At 29.0% G+C, this 10,033-nt stretch overlaps 1 protein-coding gene and 1 long non-coding RNA gene across 4 annotated transcripts; one reads left to right on the plus strand and one right to left on the minus strand.

The window, feature by feature from the left end:
- Window positions 1–1,567: 1,567 nt before the first annotated feature.
- Window positions 1,568–5,919, plus strand: LOC130969207 (uncharacterized). 3 transcript variants are annotated; one of them, XR_009081817.1, is made up of 4 exons: window positions 1,568–2,976; window positions 3,634–3,727; window positions 4,178–4,306; window positions 5,512–5,919. It is a non-coding gene; the product is annotated as an uncharacterized LOC130969207 (long non-coding RNA). The 3 variants fall into 3 exon arrangements; XR_009081818.1 differs by having other exon boundaries at window positions 3,675–3,727; XR_009081816.1 differs by lacking the exon at window positions 3,634–3,727 and having other exon boundaries at window positions 5,512–5,918.
- Window positions 5,920–7,840: 1,921 nt separating this feature from the next.
- On the minus strand, window positions 7,841–9,161 carry LOC130967526 (uncharacterized). Its single transcript, XM_057892423.1, has 2 exons — window positions 8,974–9,161; window positions 7,841–8,297 (listed from the first exon to the last, which is right to left on the minus strand). Exons 1-2 carry the CDS (start codon window positions 9,153–9,155, stop codon window positions 7,841–7,843), a joined length of 639 nt encoding a protein of 212 aa, XP_057748406.1. The 5' UTR covers window positions 9,156–9,161.
- Window positions 9,162–10,033: the final 872 nt, after the last annotated feature.

A 10,033-nucleotide genomic window follows, 5' to 3' on the forward strand; every position in this document is an offset into this window, starting at 1 on the left:
ACTTGAATATACATAAATATTTTCTCTATTACTCTCTCTTACCTTTTTAACAATCAAATTAAAACAAATATGACATTTTTTAAACTAAATTTCAATGAAATATACATAAAAATATAAATGAGTATATCCCGTAAATGTCTTGACTTGTTTTGAAATTAAATGCACAAAGTTATAGCTGTTTAACGATATGTTCATGCATTTAATTTTTATTTCCCTGTAGCACGGTTGGGTCAATTTGTATCGTCAGTTGTCTATAATATAAAGTTGTATATATAATGTTAAATAATGTTGTACATTTTTTTAGACAATAACAGTTTTAGTGGGAGTTGAGATAGTAAGTTTGTATTATTATTATATTATTGTTAAAATATTATGTTATTTGAATTTATAAGAAAATATAATATAGATGTATTTTAATAATTTGGTTCTCATTTTTATTTTAATAAATTTAGTTATTTTTGTTCAACTAAATAGGTAAATTATGTTTTAATTATAAATTCAAGTATATTTTGGTATCAGTATTTTTCTTTTGAAATAATTTTAAATTTATTTTAACTATTGTTTTTCTTTAATGATATTTTTGTTCTATCTCATCTAAGTCACTACAAAAAAAAAGGTCTATAATCATGGTAAAAAATCATAACCATAACTAGTAAAAAGGATGACTATAGATCTATGATTACAATTTTTTACCGTAGCATATTCTATCGTGGCCATAGGTCTATGGTCACGGTTTTTTTTATCTATGGTCACGATTACAATTTCTAAATTCTAGCACTTTAGGCCACGTTTTTTCACTGTGACTATAAGTTAATCTATGGTCACGTAAAAAAACTGTGACCATAGCCTCTACGGTTTTCATTAGTGAAGTATGACTATTCATACTTTGTTAATTACCAGAATTACTTTGGGAAAGAGCATTGAAAATTGTAATTTAAATTTTTGATAAAGTTTCAAATCTTGCAAAATTATTTATTTTTTGGGTATTTATTTTATTTGTGATTCCACAATTAAAATATTTTTAGGAGATAGAAAGTTGATCGTTTTTTGAGAATATTGAATTTGAAAAAAAGATAATCAATAGATTATCTTAAAAATAAACTCAACACTTTAAGAACAAATATCATTTGGTATATCACTAAAGAAAATTATCTCATTTTTATGTGAGATATTATATATTAGTGCTATGAGCGAGTGAAAAGTTTAAGTATTTGAAGCTCGTCTCATTAATTACCTGAAAGTAAATTGATTAAATAGGTAATATGGAGATATAAATTAAAGTATGCTTTATTGTAAAATCGTTCCATTTAAAAGTGAAGCATTGAATGCAAAGAGACTTTACTTTCAGTTTTATAAAAAGATTTATTTAGGACTATAATAATATTGATGATGATATATTAAATCTTGAGCTACAAATACAATATATGAATATAAGGAATTATTTCTCAATAGCAATATTGACGAGACTATCACTACACCAAATTCAGTATATAGCTACACTTAATTTGTGACCCTTATTTAAAAGGTCTCTATTTATTAATATAACGACATTTATATTTATAATTTTTTAACCGTCACTGTGGTGTCTCTCTCAGAGTCTCACTCCTTCTCCTTTATTGTGCTTTTTCAAAATCCCATTCACACTACAGTCATGGAGATAAGAAGAGAAGAGATGAAAAAGTAACAATCAGTCGCCGTTCGAGTTCATCCTCGCGGTTCGAGTCCGCCGTTCACTGTTCGCGCATCGCGGTTCGAGTTCGTCGTTCGCCGTTCACCGTCGCGGTTCGAGTTCTTGTTCCCTGTTCTCCCATCGCGGTTTCAGTTTGCCGTTCGGCGTTCACCGTCGCGGTTCGAGTTCGTTGTTCCCTGTTCGCCGTTCATCTCCATCGCGGTTTGAGTTCGCCGTCTCCGTCTCCCACACTGTCCTTTCTCTTGCCCTCTTTTGTCAGTGCAAACCCTAATCCCCTCTTTTCGATAACCATTTCGTCTCGTTCAACCACAATATTCAACATGTTCGATGAAATGCTTCAACCAAATTTGTGTGACTTTTTTTCTTTGCATTCTATTTTGCTATAATTTGTCATAATGATTGCATTCTCATGTTTTTTCTGTGAATTTCATAGTCTACATCAGATAATGGAAGAGTCTAAAGTGAAAATTCAACCGCACATAATTTCATTTTACACCTTATTGTTGATGCAAGAAGTATTTGGTTATAGTTGCTTGTGAAGATTAATATCTTACATCAGTAAATTCTAGACAACAGGGAAGCTGTGGTCTTCTTTATTTACTGAGCCTCTAATAATGCACATATGCTGAGACAAAGGTATGAATAAATATTCTTCTGTTTGTTTTAAATGGATCTTGTATTCTTATATTTTCTTGTATTTTCGTGTTATTTCTTTCAACTCTTCATCAGTGAAAAATATTGAGTAAACATTTGTGTTTCTGGTTGGTTTTGATGACCTAAACTTAAGCTACATAGCTACAATATGGATCAATTCAAGTGCCATTCAGACAGTTTCATCTATTCAGGTTGGCATAAAACTCAGTTTGAACATTACAGTAAAACTATAAAGTTTCACTAAAATATTAGCCATATAGCATACATGTTCAACATGTTTAGCAAAAATTTTTCACTCAGTGTTTCTTTAGAAATCAAATTCTCAGACTTTTCTTGTTAATTTTACATTATCATCCCCATAGCAGAACTCATCATGTAACTATGTCTCTACCATGTCTTTCAATTGTATATTTATATATGGCTCCAGTGTTTGGCTATGAAAGATTGCCAAAGCCCTTGTTCTTTCACATGACTCCAGCTATCACCAACTCATTAATTATTAGTATCTTCCTACTAACATCACTTTGTTATGTTGATTATTAATTAGTCTTTGTGAAATTGTGGCTATGAAATTGTAGCATGAAGGAAACAGTAACCTAAAGGCTAAGGAGCCACTTCTTCAATGCAGAGAGGTAAAATTAACTATTATATGTTTTTTAACTCACTGAGCTTTGAATTGCTTCTTTAATATATTTATATCAGCAATTTACATCTGATTGGTTATATGGCTAGAGAGTTATACTCTTTCAACTGATGCCTTCTATAAAATATATAGTGGTTAGTCTCTTTATGATTAAATTTTGGGATTGGAAGCAATAGTGAATTGTCCTTTTTATAGTTAAATTTTGTGGTTAGTCTATTATATTATTTTGCTATTGTATTACTTTGCTGTTGCCAGCTAACAGCAGGACATGATTATTTATCCACTAGCTAGTAAAATAGTCAATTTCAAACCATAAGTTTCAATAATTTCAAAACAGAAAAAATCTTAGCTATATATGTAAACTGAAATAAAATAATAAGGACCGGGTGCACTTGAAAATTACATGTATATATCTTGGAATGTTGATAATTATTATAAAATAAATTAAACTTTTCCTTTTTAATTGAACTTTTTGGACTATTATTTTTAATTTGTTCTTCATCTAGTTAACTAGTATAGAACTTAATTAACCTTCAGCCTCTTTCCTAATAATAATAATAATAATAATAATAATAATAATAATAATAATAATAATAATAATATTCATTGGCCTGAATCTTTTTAACAGTATTCATGACTTTTATAGGTTGCTTCCGTATCTTTTTTTCTTCTTTTTTTTTTAATAAGAAAATCAAGACTGCTTATTATTTGGTCCCTGACAAAGGATCTTAAATCTTAAGGTTAGTACCTCACATTGCTTATTTCTTGTTCATTGAATTGGTATACTTTACTAATTATAGTATCTATTTTTATTTGAAATGATCAATGTACAAGAGCTCTAAAGTCAGCACATTTAAATCAATAAATAATGGTTACCTTTAGTATTTAGTAGTTCAAATTATAATTACTGTGAAATCTGTTCCAATTCTTCTATTTTGCTTTTAGATGTTAATTATTGAGATGAATATATGGTTAAGAACTGCATTTGCTTATGGGCAAACCAGCAGTGGCAAGACATTCACCATGAATGGTTCGGAAAATGACCCAAGAATAATTCCTTAGGCTGTCAAAAGATATATTTGCAAAATTGAGATGGTAGCTTCTGCTAAAAGTCTTGTTTAGAGTTCGTGTTTGTAGTTGTTCATGTTGTTATTTTGATGTTTGGTTTGGTTCGACCAATTTATTTTCAGATGTTTGATCGTGAGCTTCTAATTTGAGTGTCCCACATGGAGATCTATAATGAAGAAATTAATGACCTAGTTGTTGAAAATCAGAAATTGCAACTTGCTTTGTTTCTTTCTTTGCTGAATAATTAATTGGTAAGACATACATGATGCACTTTTATTTTTAAAGACTATTCAGTTTGAGACACATTAGCACTTGTCCATCAATATACTTGGTCTTCATCCTTTCTTATAGCTCATTATGATAGTGTGAATGTCTTGGGCGCTTCGCTGTTAATTCTAGAATGAATGGAGCATGAAAGATCCTCCATGTATATTAATGAATGTCTACAATTTAAAATGTGCATCACTAGATTGTATAGCCAATGGAGTGTTATCACCTTAATACAATTTAGAAAAGTGAACTTTTAGATTAGGGATCATTGGTTAATGCATATATTTGTGCCATGTTTTCTCCTGGCTGGCTTACAGGGAATGGGCAGACAAAGCAAAAATAAACTTTTAACTCATTGGTTAATGCATATATAATTGGTTAATGTATTTGGTTGTTCGAGCTTTTTGCAAAGTTTTCTTGCAAGAAGTACCACCAGCACATTACCCACTATGTCCAAAACCAATTTTTTATGATTTATTTTTTATATAAACCTTTTATTAATTGGGTGTACAAGGGCGATTCATTTTCTTCAATCTCAACTAATCAATTTTTATCTGGGGTTGAAATTTTGTTATGTTATTAGGAACATTCAGTTTTTTGGCTTTGAGTCTCAGCAAAAAGTGAGTGTATCATATGTTGTGGTCATTGGTCTTGGAGGGGTTGGCAATCATGCTGCATCTATACAGAGTTCTATTTTTTTTTGAATATCTAAAGTTGAAAATCACCAAAGCCTATGCCAATAAAATTTCATCTCTCTGCCATTCTGATTTAATTCTTTGGATTGCTTGCTTCTATTTTCTTTATTTTAAGTGTGAACCTATAACATTTCTTTATTTCTCTTTTGTTATATATATATATATATATATTAATTAAAAGAAGGCTTGTACAATTCGAAGAGGAAAAAGATGAACATGTTGAACCAAATGTTGTATATGCTAGAGAAAATGTTAATCTCTCAAATGATGAAAATGGTAATTATTTTTATTATCCTAATTGATATTTAAACTTTAATATCTTTTTTCTTAATTTATTTATTCACTAATAAAAAATGTTAGCTCAATGTTAGTCCACTAAATTAGTGAAGTGAACCAGTGACACCTAACTTACAAGTAGCTGGCTAGCTGACTTTACTTTTTTCTAATTTATTTTCTCCTTTTTTTTTTTATGTTGAATCCTTTAAAAATAGGTAAAAGGAACAGATAATCAGATACTATTATGTCCTAAATCAATATTATACTCTTGTCCAAATTGGGGTACCTGTAAAACCCAGGGAGGGAGGGATATGATTTGTATGATTTGGAACTCACTGCTGTGAAGGACAACACTGAGTTGCGGAAGCTGTTGATTGAGATATCAAGCAAGTCCATTATTGTGATCGAGGTCAGAGGAGGAAGAAAATTGAAAGAGTGAAGGAAAGATGAAGAAGAAAAAGGTCAAAGTAAGAATTGTTAGGTTTACATGTTTAGATTAAGTTGGAATTTTTTGAATTTACATATGGATTATGATTATGTAATTAAAACTTGTAGAATTCAACTTTTGAAATACATTGTTGTTATTTTTGTAAAACTTGTGGGATTAAATTTGGATTTTTTGAAATACAATGTCATTTCTGGAGAATTCAACTTTTGATGATAGAAATCTTTGGTATTGGAGAGATTATGACAGTTTAAAATAGTCACTAAATACAGGAAAAACTGTCACAGGAATAAGTAACTTAGTAACGGTTTTAAATCGGAAAATAGTCACTAAATATGCATAAAAATTGTCATAAGAACTAGTAATTTAGTAACGGTTTAAAATAGTCGCTAAATATTGTGACGGTTTAAAATAGTCAAGAAATATAAGAAAAAACTGTCACAGGATTTAGTAATTTAACGACAGTTTTAAAACGTCACAAAATACAGTATAAAAAACACCTTTACTAGTGTTATAAATTAGTGACGGTTTTATACTTTAAAAACTGTCACAAACAATTTAGCGACACTTCTTACCAACGGTGGTCCAAAACCGTCACTATGACAGCTGGCGACGCTCAAATCTGTGACGCTTTTTTTAACCGTCGCAAAATCATTTAGTGACAGTTAAAACCGTCACCAAGCATTAAAAAAAACCGTCGCCAAAATGCTGTTTTGTTGTAGTGTATTAATATGAGATATATGAACACATGAATTTTAATTACATATATTGTTTAATTTATTTTTAATATATATTTATATTCTAATTAAAATGTATTTCATATTATAGAGACTAAGTTTGATGACTAATTTTTTAGTACACTTAGTATAATTATATAAAAAAATATTATATTAACTGAACCATAAATTCTAAACTCTAATATAGTATTAAAATAAAATTTTGGGTTAAAGTTCTAATATTAATAAAAAAGTGTTGACTCTAATATTTTTTATTAAAATTCAATTATCATTAATCATTTATTTTATTACTTTATACTTTTGTTTATTTTAGAGAATAATTTTTTAAAGGATTTAACTAACTTGTGTTTTAAAAATACACGTTAAGATTATTATTAGTATATAGAATTTTTTAAATTTTTTATTTTAATAAATAAATAACAAATATATTAAAAATTTAAACTTTGTATTTTGTATACAAACTTTTTTAATTAACACTATTAAAATATATCTTTAATATACAAATTAACTAAATATATTTTTTAAATTTATAACTTTTATCACGTATGAGTCCTACAACATTAATTTAAGAATATTTAGATTCTCACTTTCTTATTTTACTGATTTCTCTCCATTTAAAAGAGTTTTATTCATTTTTGATATATTTTTTTCTTTTGATTTATTATTGTTACATATTTTCATTTATTAATAAGCTTTTCTATAATGAAAGAATAATATTATATACACTATATATATATATATATATTGTGTTAAAATTGATTGATAATAAAAATTAGAAAAAGATAAAAAGAAATTGTCTTTTATATTAATGGTTAAATTCGTTCTTAAAAAAATCATTCGTTTTTTTAAATTAGTTCTCAAAAGATTTTTTTAATCAAATTCGTCATTCAAAAATTTTAAATTAATTTCATTAGTCCTTTTGTCATTTTTTTGTTAACAGTGTCAAAATTTGTTAATGTGGTACGTTAAGTAATACTACAGCACATACACAGGAATATACGAGACATTGAAAGGAGAATATGAGGTATTGCATTGGAATCCTTCAATTTGAAATTGATTCAATCTCATTTTATAAACTTATATATGAAAACGAATTTGATTTTAAAAAAAAAAAAGATTTTTGAGAACTAATTTAAAAAATAAATAATTTTTTAAAGATTAATTTAACCATTTATTCTAACTTTTGTGATGCATACTTTCTCTATATCATTTCAAGAGAAAAAAGTCAACTCTTTTAAGTATCTATTTCTTTCGTTTTCCATACCTACAGCACACACATGCAATAAGACAATTCTCTTAATGTAAAATTTACAATAAACAAGATATCCAATTATCCATTGTTGTTGTGCTTCTTTTGAGTTTCTAACCCCACCATTGATGTACAGCTACACCTTTATCCCTCAAGTTTCCATAGAGTGCCAAACACTCCCAATAAGCCCTACGACTTCTATTATTCTCTTGTTTTTTATGTGGCTTGCACTCTAAGAAAAGCTCATCTACCAGTCCAATAGTATCTCTTTTTATCATCTCTTCCACCACTTCTGCCTCTGCCTTCATCACTACAAATTCTTCATCCTTCACATTCTTTCGCATCCAATCTGACATTCCTATTTGTGGCACCTCTTTCGTTGACGCCTCTTCGTCCGCTGTAATTATTTCGATATTTATGTTGTACATTTCGAAGTTCTTGTTTCTTGTTGGATAATTCTTCTGGAACCAATCATTTTTTCTCTCTCCTTCTTTCTCCGCCAATTTAACATCAATAAAAACTCTACGAGGATAACTTTCCAAAGAATCGCCCATCAAATTCGGAAGATATCTGTTAAATATTTATGAAATTAGTGCAAACTGCATGCATGCGTGTCCTATGATAGGTATATACATTCTAATAATTAGCTAGACAATAAATTTAAGGTAAAAAGAAAATAGTAAAAATATTATTTTTTTTCTTGTTCTCAATTTTTTTTTTAAAAATAAATTTTATTGGAGAAAATTTAAGTTTCAAAAAATATTATTATATAAAACAAATTATTTTTTTTTAAATGACAAAATAACTAATTCGTCTTACATTATTATTGAAATTATTGAAAATTTTAAAAGTAATAAAAATATATATTAAGAATTAAAGTGATTAGATCAATCTAAAATTTTTAACTTTATAAAAATATTTAAAAAATAATAAAAAACAGTTTAAAGTAGTTTAAATTTTTTTTATTTCATACTTTTTAATTATTGTTTATGTAATAAATATATAATTACAGTTGTTATATATATAAAATTAGAAAATTCTATAACGCCTATAAAATTTATGTCTAATTTGTCTAAAAATTAACAGGTGAATAAAAAATTCCACCATTTATATTTGTGTCAAGTAATTTAAAAAATTAAACGTATAAAAAAACACTTATAAAGTTATAAATAATAAATTAGATAAAATAAATTTGTGTTATTATCTTTTTTATCATCATTTGTCTAAATTTAAGTGTTTTACTTACTTAGTGCGCTTCAAGTATTTTCTTGATATTCTCGATGAGGCTCTTGGAGGCTCTAACAAGACATCTTCAAGGTTTTGCAGTGCAGCTTTCTTTGCTTCGGAGGAGTAGCCAAGAAGCTTTCTAGGCGCAGCCAGCATTGGCGGTGGCTGATCATGACGAACAAGTTCTTCCTTCTTTATCATGGCCACAGCAATGAGATCCAAGCGCCTCACATAAACCATCTTGTAGTTGGAAGGCTTGTATTGTTTCACCGAGGGGTTATCGCGGGCGAGAAAGGCGACAACCCCATCAACTTTCAGTGTCCTCTCGATGAACTTTGAAGCCGCCGGAAAATCGGTGGTGAAAACAAAGTCCACACTGTTGTCGATTACCTTCTTCTGCTTCTCCAAATCACTCAACGAAACCAGTTCCATGTTGTAATCAGAAACAATGCTAGGCCCTATTCCTGGATCCGCATTGTTATCATTGGTCATGAAAATTGCATTGCGCTGAGTAGGTTTCTTGAGCCCTTCGTTTGTAAGGTCATGGAAAAGAACACCCAATAGCTGCTCTATGTTGACCGAATCGTAGCTAACTTGCTGCTTATCAGTAGATTCTGTAAGCAGATCCTTCTGTTGAGTTTCTTTATAAGAGATTTTCTCGAATTCGAAGGAAGACAATCTCATGATGCTATTCAAGGTGGCAAATGCGAATATCATGAGGAACAAACAAGAAACAATCTTCATGAACTTGGAACTTGGGATGAGCCTATTGATAAAGTAACGTGGGCTTTTAGGCAGGTGCTTAATAATGCTTTTCTTGAAGTTGACATAGTGTTTTGATTTCAATGCAATGACACCGATGAGTTCCATCGCCATATTTATGATATGACGATGGAGACAATTAATAGATAGAATAAATGAATAGAATATGATTAAGACGAGAAAGGTATAAGAACAAGAATAAGTATAATTAAAAAGAATATTTTGAGAAAGAGAGTAGAGGAGCTAGTCACAAAAAAAAACAGAGTTCTAGCGACTGCAGAATCTAGCAGCGGTATGGTTTCCACCAACAAGTGAGA

Source organism: Arachis stenosperma, chromosome 3, assembly GCF_014773155.1.
Source record: "Arachis stenosperma cultivar V10309 chromosome 3, arast.V10309.gnm1.PFL2, whole genome shotgun sequence".
Lineage (NCBI taxonomy): Eukaryota > Viridiplantae > Streptophyta > Magnoliopsida > Fabales > Fabaceae > Arachis > Arachis stenosperma.